The 23,670-nt window shown below is 41.6% G+C and overlaps 1 protein-coding gene across 1 annotated transcript; it reads right to left on the bottom strand.

Moving 5' to 3' along the window:
- Window positions 1–987: 987 nt before the first annotated feature.
- On the bottom strand, window positions 988–23,387 carry pcmtd1 (protein-L-isoaspartate (D-aspartate) O-methyltransferase domain containing 1). Its single transcript, XM_085389148.1, has 6 exons — window positions 23,164–23,387; window positions 9,317–9,773; window positions 8,881–8,983; window positions 7,609–7,780; window positions 3,787–3,910; window positions 988–3,445 (listed from the first exon to the last, which is right to left on the bottom strand). Exons 2-6 carry the CDS (start codon window positions 9,621–9,623, stop codon window positions 3,072–3,074), a joined length of 1,080 nt encoding a protein of 359 aa, XP_085245274.1. The 5' UTR covers window positions 9,624–9,773; window positions 23,164–23,387; the 3' UTR covers window positions 988–3,071.
- Between the last annotated feature and the right edge of the window lie 283 nt (window positions 23,388–23,670).

Below are 23,670 nucleotides of genomic sequence, written 5' to 3'. Positions count from 1 at the left end.
ACTGCTCTGCAAGTATTCTGGAGTCATATGTGACAGTGAAATCTAACTGGAAACTGGAGGTTTATAGGTCATTATAAACTGGTCATAGGTGTGTGAGTGCGAATGGTTGTCTCTCTGTGTTAGCCCTGCGACAGTGTTCCCTGCCCTGTGGTAGCTGGGATAGGCTCCAGTCCCTGATGAGGATAAGGTGAAGAGAATGGATGGATGGATCTTTTTCATGTCACTTTTTTTTTAATTGCAGAGTTTACAGTTTCATAAATTTCACATTCATAAATTTGCTGCCAATAAATTTACCGAACTTTCCAAAGTCCATTAAACCCAACATTAGCCAACTTAGCTTAAATATACCATGGTCCAGTGGGTCATCAGATATTATTCACTCCACAACTACAATGTGACACAAGAGCAGCGGCAAGAAATCTAACGAGGAGAAAAAAAAAATTTGTAAGGACTCCTTTAACTAACAGACAACATTTAGACATCATTGGTAAATAAATAAGATTGGAAAAGCAGAGTAATTAGAATGATTAGAAGACACATAATGTGATCGTGACCTTTATTTTTGTGCCAAACGTTACGGAGAAACACCACATTTTCAAAATGAACTGCACACACTATGAGTAATCAACCTATGCCTGAAGAAAAAAAAAAAAAGCTAACAAAAAAACAGGAATAGAACTCTTTTGGCTCTGAACAAATGATCTTAATATAAGAGCACATAATTGGTTATGACTTGGTATTTACCGGCTGCCATTTTTGTAGTCGAATCTCATCCACATTAAATGTAATCACAGCAGTCCCATTAACTTTGGTGCAAGGCGCGACCTGAGAGTCGAGGTTGTAGGTCCCCTGCTTTCAATACTTAATGTGCTCGCTAATTAGCAATTACATTTTCGATAATGGTATATAAACTGTTGCATGGCTGTAATTGGTCATGTGAATTTTAATGGATACCAGGCAAATAAAATGGGACTATGTTGTTATCGGTAATTATAAGCTGAGAAATTATTCCATTATTGCTTACTTGCACAGCTCTGCAATGAATTAATCTATTAAAAAAAAAAAGCCTTACAGAAAATAAATGTTACCTCTTCACACACAAAAACTACTAAATAGAATAACCAGCCCCGTTTTCAAACAAAATATTCGTCATTACACCAGAACAAAATGAAGACCTACAGCACTAATATATCTTATCTATTTAACAGACAGCAGTGGAGATTTGATCTACAGAGTTCCCAGTGTCAAGATACAGTACAGCAAGAGGGCGCTACAACAAATCAACTGCAACTTAATTCAACTGTATGCAGAATCATATGATAACAATACATATATAGATATATCACTTTAATATTGAATAGAATTAATATCAACAACATTCAACTCAGCTTTTGGAATACTAAATTTATGCATTCAAAGTAAGATGAAGGAACTTTCCAAATGCTGTGATGGTAAAGCGTGAAGAAAAACGGTGACCTGTCGGATCAGTGATGTGCCGTTTTGTTTTTAGGGTTTTTTCCCCCTTTTTTTTCTTCTTTGTTTTTTTTTTTTTGTTGGTTTTTTTCTTTGTTTTTTTCACTGTGGAATGTTTTTGTAGAAATATATCATCCTTTATGGGGGAAATTTACTGTGCTGGAAAACTCACAGAAGTCCTAATGTGATGGGGCGAGGGATGTTGGCACTTAAAAGTCATCACTATCAGGAAGGTTCTGCAAGCAAATTGTACTTAAAGAGGATTTACATTACATTAAGTCCAGTCCACAATACAAATGAAGCCCAAAAAAAGTCATCTTTTTATTTTTATTTTTTTTCCTTTTTTCTCTGTCTTGAGGACTGCAGATTAAGGTGCTTTGTTGTCCGTGATACAAAAGGCGTCAGATTTTGCATTGTCGTTGATTTTGTTTAAAAAAAGAAAAAAGAAAAGTACTATACAGAATTCGAGATTTGTGTCAAGGCCATCAATCTGGTTCACCATCTTGAAACCTTTTTTGTTGTCATTTGTAAAGAAACATTTCAAAGTTTGATCACTTGGGACATCACCTCCAGTGACCAATCACAAGGAGCAAAGTCAGGAACACCCATATACAATATATTCATGCATGTATTCATTATGTATGAACATCATGCCTTCACCAGTTCCCCTCGAAATTAGGTGAATATTTAAATCACCATCGTATCCATGTCACCCTTATTTTAAACCTCTGATGTGGTTTATTCAAATACTAAGAATTACATCATTATATTATATTATAAGAATCCAGAACAGGGCAAAATAAAAAGAGAGAAGGAGGCCCGCGACAGCCTATCAGATCAGGTAGTAGTGAGGAAACAAGAATGTCAGCACCCTGTAGAAAAAGTTTCATTAAAAGGTGCCCTGTAGAAAAAATTATGAACCACTCTGGTCTTTCAGTGAACTCTTGTAATAGGAAGTTATAAAACGCATTAACCTGAAATGAAATACCAAGAAGAGTAATGACATACGTGCCCCATTCGGGCTTATCAAACATCTTACTCTTTAACTCTCTTTAACAAAAAAAAAAAAAAAAAGAAAAAGAAAAAAAAAAATGGGAGAAAGTGGCTTTATTTGCCTTTCAGTGTCTCCTCTCAGTATCATTAAATCATCACACACTGAAAGTAAGTTAAAGCTTCTAAAAAAGGTGCAATAAAAGTCTTCAACTTAGCATGATCGTATTTTAACAAATATAGTAAGAACTCTTTTTTTTAATACAATTTTTAATCTGCACATTTCTGCAGAAATTCTGACATTGCGATAAAATCTGAATCTCAAAATTGATTTTTGAAACTATTTTCATTTACTTTATATTTTTTTCCATTTATAAACCAAAAGAAAAACAAACAAACAAACAAACAAACAAACATGTCAACAAAAAAAATTAACACTCAGGACAATCATAACATTATTATCCAATATTATCTGTGACGTCTCTTTCCGTTACAGTTTTGCCATCAAGATTAAGTGGAAATAATGCTACATTTGTACTGAAAAAAGATGAAGAAAAGCATTTCAGCATTTCACTGCACCCATTAAGAAGGGATATCAAGTGAATAAGTCATTTCTCTCTGTAATACAGCAAATATGCCTTCAGTGACTCAGGCAGCGGTAAAGCCATTATTTGGTCTCTCAACACGTTCACTTGCTTGAGGATTTCAATGTCGCCAATGTCTCTGTCCTCCTCTTCCTCCACCTCTTTGTGCTCTTCCTCGGTGTGCTCCTCCTCTTCGCTCTCCACCATCCGCGGGATCAGCTGGTTGCCTACAAAAACGTAAGTGTTGATGCGTCGCCTGCGACAGCGCCTGCGTTTGCGCTTCTGGGGGACTCTCTGCGTCGTCCCCTTTCCCTGGCTGTCCTCGTTGGCCAGGTTTCGGAGAGTGCGGCGTATGTAGATCCGAGAGAGATCCTGAAGGCTGCGGACAGTCACTGGGGCTGAGGACAAAGAGAGATGACACGGTGCTTCAGGGCGGTGCGCCACACAAATAAGAATAATCCATACAGCCGCACCAGTCCTTCAACTAGGTCAGCATAAACGAGCGAGGACGTGAAAGAGAAAAGTGTCTCGGTATTTCAAGGAGAGGAATAACTGGGTCTAGGAAGCGGCCTCGGGGCGAGCTTCATATGTCAAAGCCAATATCGCGACAGGACTCGACACATCACGCGTTGAATTTAAAATATTGCCTGCTTTGCATTTCAAGATGAGTTAGAGATAATGAAACACAAAAACTGGGAGGGTTTTTTTTTTGTTTGTTTGATGAGGCGTGGGAACTTACGCAGATGGACAGTGTCGGGCTTCTCTCCATCAGCTCTGCTCTGCTGGACCAAGGGGGCAAAGGACACCGCCAAGATGTTTTTGCTTTCCCACATGCTCTGGCCAGTCCTGGTTATCTGGGTCAGCTGTATAAAGAGACAAAAACTGAACTTTACACTGAAAAACATCAAATGCTTCATATTTAGCAAGGAGTGGAAACATTGGACTCAGGTGAATCAAAAGATGACTTTTACTCGAGTCGACATGTACACCTGTTACTGTGGGTGTAATAAATCCCAATCCAATAAGAGGCCTCTATCACACCACCATGGGGAAAAGTCATCCTTCTAACTGCTTCCATCCACACGCGCCAAGTCTTACACAACCACAGCATGCTTGTTAGGCTCATTTGAATTGAACAGACAAGCTAAAGGTAGCTTCATTTTGCATATACCTTCCAAATTTGGCTTATTCTTGTAAACTTAGCTGCAGGCTTAGACATCCCTGCCCCAAATCTCTTTCTCTAGCGGCTATAACCTGCAGGCGCTGAATAAAAATCAGAGGACCAAGGAGACGACTTCTGTCTGTGCTCCTCGTTCTTTCTCACCTTTACCCAGTGTATTCAAGCCAGAAACATCATTTAGTTTTATGACTTTTAGCATTTATTTCCAATGAGCTATTAATGGACTTACATTGTGGGTTAAACTTCATTGCCATACTTTTTTTTTTTTTTAAATAAACAGAAGAAAAAATTTAACATGAAAGTTTCCAAATACAATTAGCTTCCAGCAAAGACTCAAAAATGTCTGAGCATTGCATAAAATTGTTTGGCTATTTAAAAGCAACCGCTAATCTGGTGCATTTAAACTCCTGAAAAAAGACATTTAACACACAGAAAATTCAATTCTTAATTATTAATTAATTATTTTAATCAGATCTCTTTTGCAAAAGAAGAGTTAAGTAGAGAAAAGAAGCAGCAATATACAGCCTGCCACAATGCAAGCACTCCACTGCTGCTCTTACTAGAATCTGGCCGATACCAATATTTGTCAATTTAAAATCCGATGTATAAGCCTATACTTACTTTCTACCTTCTTGCAGACACATGACACACAAACAGATTTCGCTAACATATTTACTTGATTACGATCTGACGACTCTGCTAGGTTCAGCTGCTTGTTCCAAACAAGTACTGCCAACAGGAAAGTTGCGGCGTGCCCTCTAGTGGACAAACTATTCAATGTCAAAACTGGTTGAACAGTTTCTCCTGACACTTTTCCAAATTTTATGTATTGGCTACTGTAAGTGCTGTAGCAGCACATAGCTGACATCATCCGATAACATCGACCTGCTGATAAATCAGCCGGGTTCTAATGTGAAAGATAAAATTGAAACAGTAACATTTTGCATCTGAAAAGCTAAAAGCCTTAAAGTCTTTGTCCTTTTGCTTCATGACATATCAATATGAAAAGACAGAAGATTAATCCAAGAGACATAAATGATTACCGTATTTCCCGGACTACAAAGCGCACCTGAATATTAGCCGCACAAGCTAAAATCAGGGGAAAATCCTGTTTTGTACATACATTAGCCGCACCTGACTAAAAGCCGCAGGTGTTTCAATGTTGACTCATCATATGTAAGAGAATATGCACAAAGGGAATTGTCAGGAAAGAGATGGCTGTTTGGAGACACACCCCTTTTATTAATATTTTGAAAAACAAGTTATGGGTACATATTTGCACATGTAGTACATAACAGTAACCTACAGCACACCAGAAAATAGATTCGGACTACCTTTTAGGCTCAGGTGCAGTGACACGGCTTTAACAAGAAGAAAAGTCAGTCATTCACCATCTTTCTCTTCTTCCTGCGCTCTAAAACCACCAAAGTCCTCTTCTCCAATGTCGGAAACGAACAGGCTCAGGATGGCTTCGTCATCCACTCTCCGCTTCTCTCCTTCGTTGTCACTTTCAAAACCAAAGAAATCCTCGTTGTCAGTATCAGAGTCGAACACCCTCAGAAGGGCCGTGGCGGTGTCCTCCTCTCCATCATGCAGCAGTCCAGCCCTTCAAAATCCGTTGGTGATCGTGGATGTTTTCGCACTTTTCCACGCTGTCAGAATCCACCGGTGGAGTTGGGCATAACTTGCTTTTCGCAGGTTTATCGCCGCTCGTCATCCACGCCTCCCGCTGAATGCGTAGCGCTACTTTGAAGTTTGTTTTTCGCGCTACTTCGTACGGCACTATGTTGCCTGGCGGACGGACATGTGACTAACATACCACTCTTGAACCCCGATCCTTCCGCCAGGCAACGTAGTGCCGTACAACAGCGGAACAAACAAAACAAATCGTCTTACGATATCACAAAAATCATGGAAAATCCATAGAAAAGCCGCACCTGACTAAAAGCCGCAGGGTTCAAAGCTTGTGCAAAAAGTAGCGGCTTATAGCCCGACAATTACGGTACATGAGACATCAATCACCCATTATGTTGGCTCGGGTCATAACGAGTCTGCACTGTGACAGTTCTCAAAACACGTTTAAAGTCATTTAAAGTTGCTGACTCAGTGTGCACTGTTAGAACTTCGCAGGGGGAGGTGTGATGAGGCTTGGAGGGGGGCTGATAAAGAAGAGGCTGTGAAGTCCATCCATTCATAGCCATCTGTAAGGGGCACAGACATACTGCAAAGTCTCTGTGTGATTAAGACAACCATCTTCTTTATGATAGCATAATAAATCCACAATTTTCCCAATGTCTGTATTTTTGCCATAACCGAGCAGTCTTTGGCTTTACTCTGACATTTTTCCAAGTCTAACAGTAATTCTCAAATGAACGCATGAAGATTTTTATGGTTTGCTTTGGACATCCATAAAATTCACTTCCTTGTGTCAATGTATAAAATGAGTGGGGGGTGGGGGGGTGGGTGGATGGATACAGATAATAAAGTTTCTCAATGCTGCTTCCGCACAGCATAATATCTGAACAGTGCTGAAGGGTGTCATTTTCAGAAAGCTCCACACCGCCTTTCCGGTTACTGAATGGGTGTTTCATATTTGTCCACTCTGGGGAGTAATTTCAAAAAGCTCCAGAGGAGATGGAGATGGGGGATGTCAGCTTGGTGCTGATGAAAGGCCACAACAGAGGAAAAAAGATGCATTTTGAAAATTATCCACATCAGTGTGAACATGGCCTGGGTAAATCTGGGGCTTTAGTGCTTTCAAGCTGTTAGATCAGAATTGTGTTAATTATTTTCTCTGCCATGATTAATAACTTTGCTGCTCCCCTCTCCCCTCCCTTTTTACTTTATTTAAAAAAAAAAAAAGTATAAAATCTGATTGATTTCCTTTAAGCATGTTTTCCCTCTATGGTCTGACTTCAGAGTGCCATCCTGTATAACTACTAACATAAAACATTCAACCCTTGGGTTACGATATCTTATCAAGTCCAAGCTTCGCTTTACTTCAGTTCCTTTTATGGCCCAAACGCACTGACCATGAATCCGTCACAATCTTTAAACTTCTTACTGGAAAAGGTTGCTGTCAACCGTTTCCCCACCAACATCCCGAAATATCCTCAGTGCCCTCTCACATGCCCTGCAGACTGTCCACACTCACCTGTCGTACTTTTTAAATAAAACATTTATTTATACAGCACTGTGTGTACTCTGTACACGGCTGCTTAAATCCAGGTGCAGCCGCGGCTCAATAATGCATGGGAAAGTTTCATAACTAAGCCTACTAGGTCAAAGCCATTTTCCCTTGTTTTCCCTTGTGCGTTAGCATTTTGAGCAGCAATCACAATGTGTTGATTTCGTATCAGTCCGGTGACTTGCAGCACTTACCTGATCCTCTATAGGCATCACCAGAATGCCTCCAATTTTGAGCAGTACTTTCATGTAATTTTCATGGTCCTTTTGCACTCCAGCGCCACAATAAATGCGATCGTACTGGTGGCTGTCTGTGGAGATTTCAAGGCAATTCCCCACCACAAAGACAGGTTCACAGAACTCAAACCTGTGAAAGAAATAATCAGACAGGTAAGGAATAAAATCATGTTTTTGGGTTTTTTTTGCAAAGACCATCACATTTGTAGATTGTGGCAGAAATATACATGAGAGATTACTTATTTAAGACGGCAAACGGTCACTAGTGCCTCCTATTCAGTAACAGCTACTTCTTTTTCAAGAGGACACTTTATGTTTTGGGGGATACATTTATTAGCTTTTTTTTTTTGGCAGGGCGTTAGATAAGAGGATTGACTCTCACTCTCATGTCTTTATGATAAATATGCAGCTGGAGCCAGCAGGTGGTTAGCACAGCTAACCCATTTATTGCACCGGTGTGACAATTAGTAACAGATTAATGCATTTAAAGGCTTATGAGATGCCACAACAGAGCAGAGCACTTTGTAAAAGTCACACACAGCATTCAAAAACTGTGAAAAGCCACAACTATTATAAGTAAATTATGTGCAATGAATAAAACTTGGGTTTTTTTAAAATCTATTTTTCTGTAAGAAAAAAAAAGATCAAAGAAGTCTGCACTATAACCCCCCCACACACCAAAAACCAAAATAACTGCATGACTCTTTTAGTGCCTCAACTTACCATCTTTGAATAAGCATAAATGTATTCAATCTTTTTTGCAAGCAGCAGTCAATAAGACTAAATTGGCCAACTCTGATGTTTGACAGATAAATTGGTGCATGACAAACAGAAATTCCGTATTTCAGTAAGGCAGAAATCTACCAGGGATGAGCACTTGCATACTGAGAGGAACCAGTGCGGCACCTTGCCAAGGACAATGCTTTGCAGCAAAAGTTGAGCTTGGTTCAACTTTTTTTTTTTGTGCCAAATGACTTGTTTTGCTGGAGTCCTTTTTTTTGGCACCCCGCTGCACTGACTCACTGGCTTCATTTAAATGAATGAGAAGGCTGCTTTTTGGGTGCAGGGCTAACGTCAGCCTAAAAACTGCCTGAACACTTACTCGTCGTTTTACAGGCGGTCATGTGCATAGCGGTTTCCTGCCGAGAGCCGTTCACCAGGCAACCACCAGCGATTCAGGTGAATGTGTAGTCAGAAAGTGAGCTTAAAAAAACATAAGCATATACTCACTTATCAAAGCTGTCGCTATTCTTTATGAAGTCATCCAGTTTCTCTCTGGCATATTCAACGACATCTTTGTGGAGCTCAACTCCATGGTTTACACCAAATGGCCCTAAGGGGGAGGGGGGGGACAAAAATGTGGCATATTAATTCATGGCCTCTGTTAAGCAAAAAAAAAAAAAAAAAAAAAAAAAGCCCAATTCTTGCTGATTTCTGCTTCTCAAATCTGAACATATGCAAATATACACTGCTTATCTGACATTTATTAGGTTTTTAGTGCTATTTTTGGGGAACGTATTATAAACCAATCGATCGATGAAGACCATATTCAGTAGCATCAGTGATGTCATTTATTGAAGTTACTTAATCATTTCCTCTAAATTTGTCCATGTAGACTTTAGAGAACATCTAAACACCTCCCACAATGAGGGTAAGCCAAGATTACCTATGATGAGGCCAACCATTGTGCTCAGGTAGCCGGTTCCACTGCCCAGATTAAGGAAAGAAAGTCCCGGCTGCAGTTTCAGTGCCTCCATCACCTCGGAGTATATACACGGAGCAGACAGGTGTATGTTACCGTGCTTCCAGGCCAAATCTTTGTAGGCATTGTCCCGATAGCCGTCCAAATAGTAGTCACCGCGGTCTATGGCCCGAAAAGCCTGCTCGACTTTTTCTGTGCGGATATACTGAGCCTCCTTCAGGTTATCAATTAGGTCGTCATTGTCCTCTCCGGCGCTCACAGCTCCCCCCATGGTGAAAAGAGCAGAGGAACCCTAAGGGGCGAACTCGTATTCAGGATGACTGTTTCGTCCTCAGAGGTGCATGGAGATGAACGGCTGTGCTGCCGCTGTGGCTCCTCGTGTGTCAGTTCAGACAGAGTTCATGTCCAGGCAGCAAGTGACCTGAGAAACACAAAAAAGTGAGATGAACACACTATGACATTAACGCCTGTGAGGGAGCAGTGTCTGGTTAAATCTACAAGTGAAGTGCAGATTTAAAGTGCTGATAAAAACAGTTTTATTAATCCACAACTGGGATTGTCTTATGATGAAAAATTGATGAGTGAGAGAAAGGGACTAAAAGAATGAAACATGTATTTTACTACCATTTTTTTAAGTATCCCTTCAGGATGAAACAGATTTACAAAGTATTAAATCTGCAGTGCCTTTGTGAAAGAATGGCCATCAAGCTGTAATGATGAAACAAATCCAGTAGTACAGTGACAAGCAGGCTTCCCCTCTACTGGTGGTTTATGCTTTATCTAATGTATGTAGACCCTTTTCCCCAACACATATCAGGCATGTCACAGCACAAATACAGTTAGTGACCCTAAATTAAATTTTGTTACAGAGGCTGTGGAATAACACATGGCTCGCTGTTGCCAAAAGACAAATGCCAACAGTTCATCATTTAAGGTTTTAAATGCTATTTATAAACTGTTAGAGCCCTGCAAAAATGTGCTGGACAGAAAGAATTGCCAGTAAATCAATAGTAAAAATAATCACCAATATTTTCAGAATCACATTGGATCCTTTGACTTTCAGATATTTTCACAATAAAAACCTGCTGCGAGGCATTTGCAGCTGAGACTCTGTGCCCCCAATGTCATGTCATATTCTACTGTGCAGTCTGTTATGTCCACAGGGCAGATGTGGAGTGATGTAACAGAAAGCTGACATTAGAGGAGGGCAAGATGGACACAAGCTTCCATCACAGCACATATGAAAGTTTCTAGAAACAGCATTAAAACAGCCGTATTTCATACGGGTCCACATTTCCGATGCACGCTATTTTCTGCAAGTACCGCTGCTTCGCCTCTGGACGCAATCGGTCTCTATACAGTCCATTCTCTTTTGAGCTGCTTTTAAGCATCGTGTAATCGTCGTTCCAACACAGTGTGTTTGTTTTGATTCGTAGACCCCGAAAATGGTGCCGCGCTCCCACAATACATTGCGGCGTGACGTCAACTCCAAAGCCCTATGAGAAAACACAACAGTTTGAGGTTTTTTTCCCATCCCAAGCCAAAAATAATATCCAAATCTTGTGCAAGACTTCCTGATCCTCAGCACTGGCTATACAAGCCTGCACGCTGAGAAATCTCAAAGAAAAAAAACCAAACACAACTTCCCTAATGCAACCATTCCAGCAAAATCTGCAATGTGAGAGTTATCAGTTTGTACATCACCAAAATGTCAAAGCCCAAAGACTAGCCTGATGCTAATTAAATTACAGGTTTGTTTATGATAGATTATGATAAGAGATATCTACAAAGGCTTCCAGCTTCTTCCCACAGTTCAGAGACATGCAGTTAGTAGTTAGGTTAGTTGGAGAATCTAAATTGCCCATAAGTGTGAATGTGAGTGCAAATGGTTGTCTGTCTCTTTGTGTTAGCCCTGCATCAGATTGGCGATCTGTCGAGGGTATACCCCATCTCTCACCCTATGGTAGCTGGGATAGGCTCCAGCCCCCGGTGACCCTAACAAGGATAAACAAACAAGAATGGATGGATATCTACAAAGACAGACATTGTAAACATAGCCATTTAGAGCTCAACCAATATAGAATTTTAAACGTGTGTGGAGTTATTCATTCACTTGTTCTCCCTGACTTTGCTTGGATCAAGAGGTTGTGCATGCGCCCTCTACACAGCATCAAATCCTGTCATATCTTTACTTAAACTTAGCCAATATCGACTGATAATATCGGCCTATCAGTCGGGCTATAAAAATATTTTAGTTGTAAGCAAGAATGTGCACATAATACAGTTATGTTGCCTATGATCCACTTTTATTTTCAGTTATATTATGGAGGGATTTTTTGTCTTCTAAATCTTTTGTACAGGTGCATCTTTGCCCTGCCCTAAAATGCATCACCCAGTCACCATCGAGCAGGTTACAATCAGCATTAGCCAAGACGACTGAGATTCTATGCCAACGAAAAAGGTAAAAGTCAAATAATTAAGCAAAACAAAAGTGTTTCAAGAAGTTTGTGAAGACACAACAGGACCAGCATATCAAACACAAAGAGTCAATAGTTTTAAATATTTGTATCTCAAGTTTGAATCAAATTAAGTGGGAGTGTTTTCCCTTTAGAAAGAAAGACAAAAACAAAAAAAAAAAAAAAAAAACAGCTCTAATTTTAATTTCTTTAAATATTTTATTACTGTTGATTGACCAGATACTTAAGCTGCTTCTGGCCACTTAACACAATTACACAAATAAAACTGCTGTTTATTTGAACTTCTTACAACTAAGCTCAGACTAAAGATGAGGTGTCAAAAAAAGGAATAAGGAAGGAAAGATGTCAAACAGCTGTGAAACCTGCCATTTAAGGCTGAGCTTCAGCTGAAATATGAACTGCTGTTTTGGTGCTTACATTACAAATAATGACCTGATGGATTTCCTATGTAATACAGCACAGTAGCTGTAAAGAGAAAACTCCTGACATGTGCCAGTTTCTCATCATTTTATAAATGCTTTGATGACAAAAAATATCAAACCCTTCACACCCTGTGATGCAGCCGACGGAGACAGGTTCTGAATTCCTTCTCTGCCTCCTCAGCATCTCCACATCTGACTCAGCTAATAAAGATTAAATTCAGAGGTGACTTTGTAGTGGGAGGCCTAGTAAGGTAATTTTCCATTGGCAAAAAAGGAACCATTGATTCGCTCACCATCACTTGATGCACAGCGGTGTATTTTTTTTTTTTAATCCTCCTTTTCACTCTGTAAGCATTGAAAGAAAATCCAGAAAAATGGGTCAGTGGAGGTATTCAAGAAAAGTGCTTTTGGGCACTGCTGTACACTCAAACCTCTGATTATTAACAAAGTCCTTTAAAGACAAATCAAGAAAGACCAGCCATGCAATAAGCTTATTTTAAGCAAAGAAAAATACCTCTTTGTAACAAGTATTCACTGGTAAACACACACATGACGTCCCGAGTTGGGCCCCCCACAAACTGAAAGTGCGTCAGCGTATCAGGTCATGAGTGTCTGCTTGACCCGGTTATAAACACCTCACTGAACGTGTAACAGATCCTCCAGCAACACAGGATCAGCTCTGGAGCTGCAACCAAATACGACAGGCCTGTTTAGGCAGTGCACCAGCACAAGCACTCGACCGATCAGCAGACAATGTGAGGTAAACTGATAATCCCGATGGTTAATAGCATTTAGTGTGTAAACTCAGACAATTTACAGCCTTGTTGGCAAAAAACAAGAAACTAAATGCCTATGTGCCTGTGGCTTAATACCGCGGCACTTTTCCAACAGAATTTGTATTTGCAGAAAACTAATCGGTAAATCTTGTAAGAAAGGTACAGAAACTAGTCTCAATTGTGCTATAAAGAGCAGGCCGGAGTCATTCTGATGCTGTAAAGCTAGGATTCAAGCAATGAAAATAAATACAAGGTTCAATAGGAGGACTTAAAGCTGTTCACCTATAAAGTCTACTTTTATGATACCTATAATGTTAAGGCTCGCTGACACTCATAGTGAAGTTAATTCTATTACCCGTTTACTGAATTTCTACCAGCTCCTAAAGTTGGACATAAAAGATAAGATAAGATAGAACTTTATTAATCCCTCGGGTGGGTTCCTCTGGGAAATTCGACAACAATGCAGTCCAACTTCAAGGTCACTATGTAACTACATAATTATTTACCTTGTAAAGCTGGACTTTAAACCTGCATAAGAAGCTGTATTCGAGTACTTCATTTGTACTGGTGACAGATGAGGACATTCATGATTCAACTTTTGTTTTAATTTAAGTTTCTTGAGGCAAATTTATGATAGTTGTGTCTCAATTTTACTGCAGCAGAAAAAGTTAGGATCAAACGTCTACTGCCCCGTTTTGTGTGTTTATGTAATAATTAATGTAAGTAATTATTAGTACAATGTTGATGTCTGTTTTGCTCTGCAGAGAGAGATTTTTGGAATTCAACCAAAGGCAGAGGCTGGACTTGCATGCAGCCCTCCACAAAGCTAACAGCACGTTGCCCAACAGTAATGATGCTGTGCATAGGTTGAATGCTGATTAGTTTACAAAGTTGGCTTGAACAGGAGGAAAAAAAGCAACAGTGGAAGTGCAAGGAAGAAGAAAAAAAACCCCACATTAAACTGGCTACAGTGAACAGTTTACAGTCTTTCCACTGAGTTTCACTTCACTATAGGATGACTACCATCTTCCCTGTGGCATGAGCTGATCTCTTACATTACTGGTCGTTCAACATACTTGACTCCAGGTCAGACATAACTACAGCATGTAAATGGAGGTTTGCTTCGTAGCATCTGCACAAAGTCCTCCTGGAAGCAAGATGCACTTAATTTCAGTGGTCTCCAATACAGAACTACACGTATAAAATCAGTCAATTTTTCCCCAAAATAAAAAGGCAATAAAAATCTTTTTCCCCCGCTGGGAAATTGCACTTCTACCACCATCATTGTCATGTCTCCCCTAGATTTAATGCCAGGATTGTTTAATTTGCCACATCTCTCTTATGATATTTCTGACCTGCAGACCACCAATGCACTCCAATGTCAGGACCTTTCCATTTTAAAGAGTGCACCCAATAAGATTCAACCTAATTGTGTCATATCCATGTCTGTATCTGCTTAGTTCATGTGAAGTTTACCTAACGATACAGTAAATACATTTCATTGCAAGATCTGCACAAGTCCCATGAGAAGCTGCAATGATGGTGAGAGAATTTTCATTTAGGATTACTTTTGATTTGAGCCTGTTCGTGTTGTACTGAAAAGGCCAGATCTAAGCATTTCTACACTAAATGGTGCAAATGGTAATCGCTCTTTAAGATTTAATCTTTTATTTGCATGACAAACTAAGATCCTGGAGTCCAGTGTGCTGCTCACCATGACGACCTGCTGACCAATGTACAACCCGCGCACATGCAGGTCATGGAGAGGCTTTTCCTATGGCTCCACCATCAGGCTAGTGGTGGTAGCAATCAAATAAAAAGTGTTTTTGTTACGTGTCTAAATTTCACCACGGGATTCTGTGTTAATTAGCCACAAACAGCGAGAGGACATGACAGTAAAGGTGTGTGTTGTACCAGACTAACAACAGGGGCCGACTCTTCGTTCGTGCGAACCCGCTCAGATTTATTAATATATATTTTTTAAAAATCCACCAGCTATTTTTACTTGAATCCTCTAATTTTTGCCCCTGCCGTCTTTGTGTACTTATGATTAGGAGTCACACAGTCCCACGACAAGAGTGAATTTCTGGGTCAAAATCAAAGCAATGTTTTTACTCAAGTAGGAATTACTTTATCTCAGTTTGGTGCTAGATGAAAAAAAGAAGTTAAAATGAAGTTATTTGTATGTTGCCTTTGAAATCCATTAAACAGTTTCCTAAACAACACATTTAAAATAGCAGTTTGAGAGCAAAAAAAATACAAGATATTCAAGGATATTTTCTGGAAATCTATAGATTTTTACTCAAACATAAGAATGTAATCAATAGATAACTATGACTGCAACTTGCTGTTGTCGAACTATCAGCATTTACCATTGTTGGTTTGGAATACACCTGGTTTTGTAACTGCTCCTATTATACTCTGAAATGATGTTTTTCTACTTTTGTTTCAAGATATTTCTTTTTTAATTTTTTTCCAGGTCAGTGGAGCTTAAACCTTAATTGCAATAACATCAACAGGCAGCTTTACCACTGGTCAGGACCCCGAACACAGACTTTTTGATGGTCCATCAGCCTGGAACACAGTACTGCTGTCTGTTTTTATGACTGTATCAACAACTATATTGAACACAACGGCACAGGAAAATTGGATGATGTCACTACAGAAACTAATACAGTCCACATGGTTTTTACTGCCCTATGCATCGCCAAGAAAACGGTCCTCATGAACTGGAAAAATAAAAAATAATCTTAATTCTAGCCAATATAGAAACCATCTAATAGATCACATTAGTCTCGATATAGCCTCTGCCACCACATTAGATCAATCCCTCTGGGCTCCTTTGATCGGCTCCATCACCTAGCGGGGGTAGGGGGTCGTGGTTTGGTCCCGCCTTAGCTATTGTGGTTGATGTGGAGTTGGGACGGGCTTAGGGCGCCTGGAGGACCCCTAGAGACGTTATCCCTGGAGGGCTTAACCCGGGGGTTGTGTTCCTGAGTGGATCCGGGGCAGGCGTGGGGGTTTGGGGTTCGGGGGTGCTTCGCCTCCGTGCTGGGGCTCTGGCTGGGCCTTGGGGGCTTCGGTCCTCGTCGGTGTGGCACCGAGGTTGTGGGCGGGTGGGTGCACAGGGGCTCAGCCCTGGCACAGGGGGCCTCTTGTGCATCGGCTTAACTGGGGGGCTCTTCAACTGGCAGGGAGGTTGTTCCATCCTTGCAGGAGTCCACTCTGCAGGTGGGGGAGAGACATAGGAGAGGTGGAGAATAAACTTAACCTGGATGTCTGTTGTCTTGTGTAGTCTGGGAGATGATTGAATGTTGGGGTGGGTACAGTTTCCTCTGCGGTGGGGTAGGGTGGGCTGCCCCAGGTCCTGTGGGGCTTGGCAGTGCTGCTGCTGTAGGCCCCGGTCTGGATGGGCCTGGGCTCCCTTGCCTTGGTGGGTACCAGAGGACGGGGGTGCCTACTGGGGTCAGCGGGGGAGCTGGCCCTAGGGAGGGGCATCCTCCCCTCCCTTCTTTTCCTCCCCATCCCCGGCTACCTCCCTCTTCCCGCTCCACCACACCCACCCACACAGGTAGGGCCTTGGGGTGCGGGTGTGTCACCAGGGTGCAGGGGAGACATCCCCCCCCTGTCCCCTTCTGGCCACCTGGGGCCCGTTCTTCGTACGTCGCTCACTACATCCAAGATCAAATGACACATCCAAGACCAAACCATCGCGCTAACCGTGAGCTCGCTAATCCGGTTCCCCGAACACACCTGCTGTTGACGATTAGTACAGCTGGACGCAGTAATGTGACATCACTGGGTGTCGTAAAAGGGGCTACGCATCGATAGTGGAAACATTGATCGGCAACCCTCTGATTGGTCGGCGAAAATGTCGGTATTTTTCGGCAGCAGAGCAAGAACTCTTGAGTGAGGGATTTCAGGAGTTTCAGAGTTTAATCAGAACGCAAGGGAACACTGCAAAGGCTGCAAAAGCAAGGAGAGAGGGCTCGTAAGTAATTTAATAATAATAATAATAATAATAATAATAATAATAATAATAATAATAATAATAATGGATTGGATTGATATAGTGCTTTTCAAGGCACCCAAAGCGCTTTACAATGCCACTATTCAGTCACTCTCACATTCACACACTGGTGGAGGCAAGCTACAGTTGTAGCCACAGCTGCCCTGGGGCAGACTGACAGAAGCGAGGCTGCCATATCGCGCCATCGGCCCCTCTGGCCAACACCAGTAGGCGGTAGGGTAGATTTATTATATTACACTATATTATCCAATATTATATTACATTATAATATGTTATATTATATCCCCTTTCACATTAGAGCCACAACAGGACCCACTAGAACATGGGAACAGGTAAAAGTGAAATATAAGAATATTCTACAGAATGGTAATATTTATCACTTATATTGCTTTTCGTCTCTTGGAAAGAGACCCTGGAATAATCTGTTTGTTTATAACAGCAACCAAGAAAAGGGCAGAGCAAAAAAAAGACAGGTGGTGGTCCTGCACCCCCTCGTCAACAAGTTGGTTAAGTAAATAATACCCTCACGGGAAAATCGATATCTCTCTATGAGCACACTGTCGCGCTGAGCTAAAGGATCCTGTCTGTCCCGCAATATACGCTGAATTCTGAAAACTCTCCTTATCAATCTTGCACCTTCCGCAATGGGTGGCTCGCGTATACGGACAGGACATGGCTGCGACAGGCTTCCCAAATCCACCTTCGCTTTTATAGCCGTGGTCTCTCATCTTGATTACACAAAGTAATTTGCAATTGCTACTCTGAAATATGAATTACATCTGTAATAATCACATACATGTAATAGAATGTTAATAGTACATTTCCCTTTTTTAGGAAATGACCTGTATGTATCTGTGTGAAATTAATGCAGCACCTGATCCATTTATTGTCTTTAGTTACATTGATGTTATTTGGGTTCTCGGGAGGGGCCGTGCTAACACCTGCTGCTCTCTGGCAGCAGCACCATGCTCTCCCTTGTTTTAAATGCACTTTAGAGCAACACGCAGCAACACTACACATGAGCGGGAGGAGGGAGGTATGGGGTCTTCACACACCCCCGTTCTCTACTAGCCATCGGGGCGGGGGGGGCTGGGAGGAGATGTTGGCTGTCCGATTGGCCTCCCTGCTGCTGCAGAGCCTGGGACGGTCTGCTTGCCTCCACCCCGGGGGGAAGGGTAACATCTCTTGGGTCTGGGTGCTGTTTCCCCCCTCTGGGGGCGAGGGTACCTGGACTCGGGATATAGAGTATGTTTGGGGAGTGTGATTGTGTGTATGTGTCCATTTATGTCAATCCTTACGTTGGGTGAGTGCTGAGTGTTTGTATATGTGTGCACGAGGGTGGGAATGCATGTTTGTGTCTGTGTGTGCCTGTGTCTATATGTCAGGTCGGGTCTTAGACTCCACCTCTCTGGGAACTCCCAGGACCTCCAAAGTGTGGAGGGCTATCTCCCCTCACCACACTCCCTGCCGTTGACTGATGCCCTCAGGGGTCGGTGCATTGGTGGCCGAGCAACAGGCGCCAGGCCTCTTCCGGGGCGCGGGGGGCCCTCGGGCCTCCGGCTTGGTTCACTCTGGCACAGCTGGTGGCCGCCATAGCCGGCGGGCACGCCACTGCAGCCCCCTCTAGCTTCTGCTCGGTGGCTACTGGGTGACCCCTCGTCTGGGGATCCTCAGCCCTTCCCATGAGGGTGGCACGGATGCCCCTCCGGTGGTCCTCCTTGGGCTCTCGCACTCTGGGGCCTCTGGATGTCTGGGGCCTCTGGATGTCTGGGGCCTCTGGATGTCTGGGGCCTGGATCTCCTCCATACCTGCTTCATGCCCTGGGGGACATGGCTATGATTCTCTACATCCTCTTGCAGACCATTACATGTGGAAACCATTTGAATACAAGCGCGCTGATCCACACGGATGTTCACTGTTCGTAGACTTAAATTACACCTTTCTTGGCTGCTACTTCAAAGCACATTGTGCGCTCTCTGTCCTGCGTGCTGCACAACAACATTGAATATTTAGTATTTACTGCTGTTTGCACTTAGCTAGATTAATGCGATGGTGTTGTGTTTAGTATGTTGCTTTGGTTTTTTTTGCTTGTTTTCTATTCTTTCTCTCTCAACAGGTGATCCAGGAGATTTTTTTCCCTTTTTCCACTGTCCCTCTCCCCTTCTGTTTTTCTTTTCCTTCCTCTTTCTTTCTCCCTTTCCTATCCCTCACTCATGTCTGTAACAATTGAAAATAAAATAAAATAAATAATAAAAACAAAGGTCGATCAAATGGACCAATACGGCAAGGCCATGATGATCCATTTGGCAAAATAAATCCATTGGGTATCCTTGTTGGTCTTCAGACAACAATTCTGATGGCTAAAGAACCAAATGGGACAGGCAACAAAAAAAAAAAAAAAAAAAAAAAAAGGGATCACAACGGCATTTATGAATTTCAGTGTAAGCGTGCATGGTGGTGCATCTCACAGTCACACTAAATGCGTGGATAGTTATGGGTCATGTCTGCAGACCTAATTTTTAGTATCCAGAAACATAAGAACTCCCTGCTTCTGGCATCCAGCTATTGTCTACTCATCGTTCTTGTCTGCTTTGGCTCTGTGTTAGTCCTGTGGACTATTGTGCACCTGTCATATAGCTACATTTGTGGACAGATTTTTAAATACACTCACCATGAGTGTCATGGCAATGTTGGGCTTCCAATGATTTCTTTGAACTGTTGAGTATACATGCATACAGGCTCAAAGTTATAAATACACCCTTGTAAATATTTGAGTAGTTTAATGTCTCTTACCGAGTTGCACCTCGACCTTGGTAGCCATCAACAAGCTTCAGGCATAACTCTGGCTGAATATTTGACCACTCATCTTGGCAGAATTGGTGGAGTCCATTAAAATCGATTGGTTTTCTGGTTTTAAGCATAGTGAACACATTTTTAATAAGGTTGAGGTTAGGGCTTTAGGAAAACTATTCCAGAATATTAATGTTAGCCTGCTTTATTGATTTCATTTTACTGAAGACCAGTTCTGATGTGTGTTTGGGATCATTGTCCTGTTGGAACATCTAACTGTGTCCAACTCATTTTCCACCGCGGGCCACATCATGCCCACTTTGATCTTAAGCAGGTAGCTCATTGCTCAGACTGTCCAGTTTTCTTTTGTGGTTTTTTTTAACTAGTCGTTATAAAAGATTTCTATAGCAATGGTAGATTGGTCCGAAATAAGAAAGCGAATAATGCAGCAAATAGATTTTTTAAATGGGAAACTACAGGTCTCAAAGTACACAGAGAGAAAGCAGTGCAGGAAGTACGATTTTATCGTGGTGAAAGCAAAAGTAACAGAAAAATCACTATAGTCAGTGGGGTTTTTTTTTGTTTGTTTGTTGTTTGTTTTTAAACGTGAAGCGTAGTTTCGGTCTTCTTTTGCTGCTAGTTCAGTGAATTTTAGTCAGAGTGGTTTTGTGGGCTTTGAGATCCTGATGTTTCAGTGGATACCACCCATGTCTATATTCAAGTAACAGATCTGGCGGTACATGGAGTTAAACCAGAGTTCTCCCTCTCGCCTCTGGTACCAGGGGCATTGGAGTGGAACAGGTTTATTGTTTAATTACTTTGTGTAGCATTAATGGCCATTAGGGAGGTTTTCATTAGTAGGAAAAGCTGTAAAACTTATGAAAATACAGTTAAAAGACCAAAGTTTATGCTTGTGCTTGTTGTGGTAAGCAGCACATCAAACAAGTTAAGAATTATAAATGGCTTCAAGCGCAAATGCAGATACTGAGCGATGGCCTGCTGGTACAGTTAAGGTGAAGTTCAAACTTTTGTAGTCCTTCATTATTCCATCTACCTTGTGCAATGTACAAGTACCACTGGCAGCAAGACAACCGCAGAACATGATGTTACCACCACCGTGCTTGACAGTTGCTACAGTGTTCTTAGGTTTGAAAGCGTCACTTTTACTTCTCCAAACATGCCTCTTGTCGTGGTGATCAAATACTTGAATCTTTGTTTTATCTGACCATAAAACTTTTCTCCAAGCATTTGCCTTGTCGATGTGGGCAGCTGCAAATTTCAGTCAAGCTTGAAGGTGTTGATTTTAGAGTAGGGGCTTCTTTCTTGGTCTGCACCCTCTCCGTCCATTGATGATGTAAAACTCATTTCACTGTGGACAGTGACACTCGGGTTTGAGCAGTTTCCAGTTTGTGACAGGCTGCATCCTTGGTGGTTCCTGGGTTGTTCCTGAAAACCCTAACCTATTTCCTCTCATCGCAGCAACACTGGTACATTTTCATCCTTGGTGCAGGTGTGAACTCAGTAATCGCACTTCGTTGCGGACCAAAACAACTATATCGAGGGTATGTTATAGTGTATTTATATTTAAGCTGTGTGTATACTTCTGACCTTATGGATAAGAGAAAATTAAAAACAAATGTAAACCAATTTGTGTTTTTTTTTTTTAAGTTGTTACATGTGCGCTGTGCAATCGCTCCATCCTGGAAAAAGAACAGTTGAAAGAAATCACTAAAAGCCCCAAATTATTTTTAACAGTCGCACCTGTATGCAAACTTCTGACCACAACTTTAAAATAAGACAGGGGCGTAATTTCCAGGGGGGTTATGACCCCCCTTCCCCCAATAATCAGACCCAACCAATATAACCCCCTCCCAATAAAATTATGAATTATCTTGCAATTATTTTGCTGGTAATAACTGAAATGAGTGAAGAAAATCAGACTATTTATGCATGTTTAATCATCTGGGAATTTACCCAGATTTATTTATTTATTTAGACAGAGATCTTGACCCCCCAATGTTCAGCACAAAGTTACGCCGATGAAATAAGATGAGGTTTATGGCAAGGGCTTAGCCTAAAGGTTTCCATTTTCTGGTCCCTTGCTCATATAAGTATTAAGTTAATAATCATGAGGTTATTTGATAAGATAGTTGCAGTCATACTCATCAGAATTCAGAAAAAAATACTTTAGTTTGTAAGTTGTGGTGCTTGTATATCTATATAGGTATCACAACCTACATATATTTGGTTTTTTTAGCCTGTTGAATGGACTAAGATATGATCAGTGACACCTCCCCAGCGAGGTGCTGTTTATGGGAGGAATGCAGTCCCCAGGTTTGCGCCGTTTTCTGGTCTCTCGGTTTTTACATGCAATGGTGTACACAGATGTTCCCCAAATTCCCACAACTGACACCTGGTGAAGCCAATCCGCGCGCAACCTGGTCACGTGTTCGCGGTTGCCACACAGACCGCAGCTCGTCAGCCAATCAGCGGCCAGTCAGACTTTCTTCGCACTGCGTGTGACGATGGGGCAAAACAACAACAACGGCGTTTTCATGAAACCCTGTCAAGCGTTATTAATCACGGCTCACCCTCAATCAAAGCCGTCCGCACCTGTGAGAAACATACGCCAAGCACTTATTAAAGCAGCTGTCAAACAGCGAGAGGCTGTGGTGTGTTTGAGGCTTTCATGCAGCTTTTGTTCCCACTTGTCGACCAAAACGCAGTTGCTGGCCAGCTCTCTGCAGTGCGATTAACCCCAGTCTTTAACAGCAACTAGCTAAACCGGTTTGGTAAGGAGAGGATAAAATATCAGACTCGTGTAGCATAACAGAAATATTCTCACAGGAAAAAAAACGATCATAAATCAGATCTTTCGGAGTATAATTTCGCCCGAGAAAGCTCGCACTTCTGTTAGAAAAGTCACCCCAGGCCCACTCACAGCTTTAGCGTGTGCGCTCCTCAACATAGAAATAAAGCAGAATACGAATTTAGATGTGAAATTATGTGTTCCAGGTAGAACCTGAGGGTTTGAGTTATCATTCAGTGCAACACAACGCTATGCGAGTTGCAGTTAAAGCGGGCTAACGTTAGCTTTTTGTGGGCCTGAGTGCGCCATCACTAAAAACAGACAAAGCAGGTTAGGTAAGCTCGCCTCTTTATCCTGCCGTTACACAGTTAGCAAACACACAGCGCAGCTACTTAACAGTGTCACACCACGAAAAGCTAATACAGCTGCCAACGACAACACAAAGCGTGTAACTCTTACACAAACAGCCGCTGGCTAAATAACGAAATCCAAATAAGAAATACTCACAATGCCGTGTCGCATTTACTCATTCCTCGTAAAGTGCTGTTCAGTGCGACGGTCAGTGACAGCTACTTTCACACACCAGCAGCTTCTTCAATTGGTTAAGTACTAGTTTACTGCGCTAACTAACCAGCTGGTTGGTTGGAGAGATAAAGTAGCAACAGCAAGCAGTTGTGTCGAAGTGGAAGAAGAAAGAAACAGCTGAGAAGAGGATGTAAACACAGGTCACGTGGTTTTAAAACGTCGTTAGAAGGAAGCACTGTTGCTCTCGCTGCTATCTATGCTATCTGTTTATCTTTGCAAAACCAACTGGGATTTTGTTTTATTAGTGTTTGTGTGCGCGTTTAAATTATGTTTGTTTACCTTTATTTCACCAGGACGTTGCGCTCAAATCAAAGTTCTTCTAGAAGAGAGACGTATTCGAGGTATAGTAGCAGCACAAATTTAGTATATTATAAATGCAACAAAATACAACTTATGCAAGATACACAACATCAAATCTCCTAGTGCATC

This window comes from Rhamphochromis longiceps, linkage group LG18, assembly GCF_057381845.1.
Source record: "Rhamphochromis longiceps isolate RC_006_pf linkage group LG18, R_longiceps_female_GT1.1, whole genome shotgun sequence".
NCBI classification, from domain to species: Eukaryota; Metazoa; Chordata; class Actinopteri; order Cichliformes; family Cichlidae; genus Rhamphochromis; species Rhamphochromis longiceps.
The sequence above is the reverse complement of the archived record's forward strand: the minus strand, read 5'-3'. Positions and strand labels throughout refer to the sequence as shown.

Coding starts and splice junctions, on each gene's coding strand:
- pcmtd1 (XM_085389148.1), bottom strand. CDS start 9,623: ATGGGGGGAGCTGTGAGCGCCGGAGAGGACAATGACGACCTAATTGAT. Junction 3,911..7,608: donor TGATGCCTATAGAGGATCAG/GTAAGTGCTGCA, acceptor CTCTTTATACAG/CTGACCCAGATAACCAGGAC. Junction 3,446..3,786: donor GCCCGACACTGTCCATCTGC/GTAAGTTCCCAC, acceptor CTTTGTCCTCAG/CCCCAGTGACTGTCCGCAGC.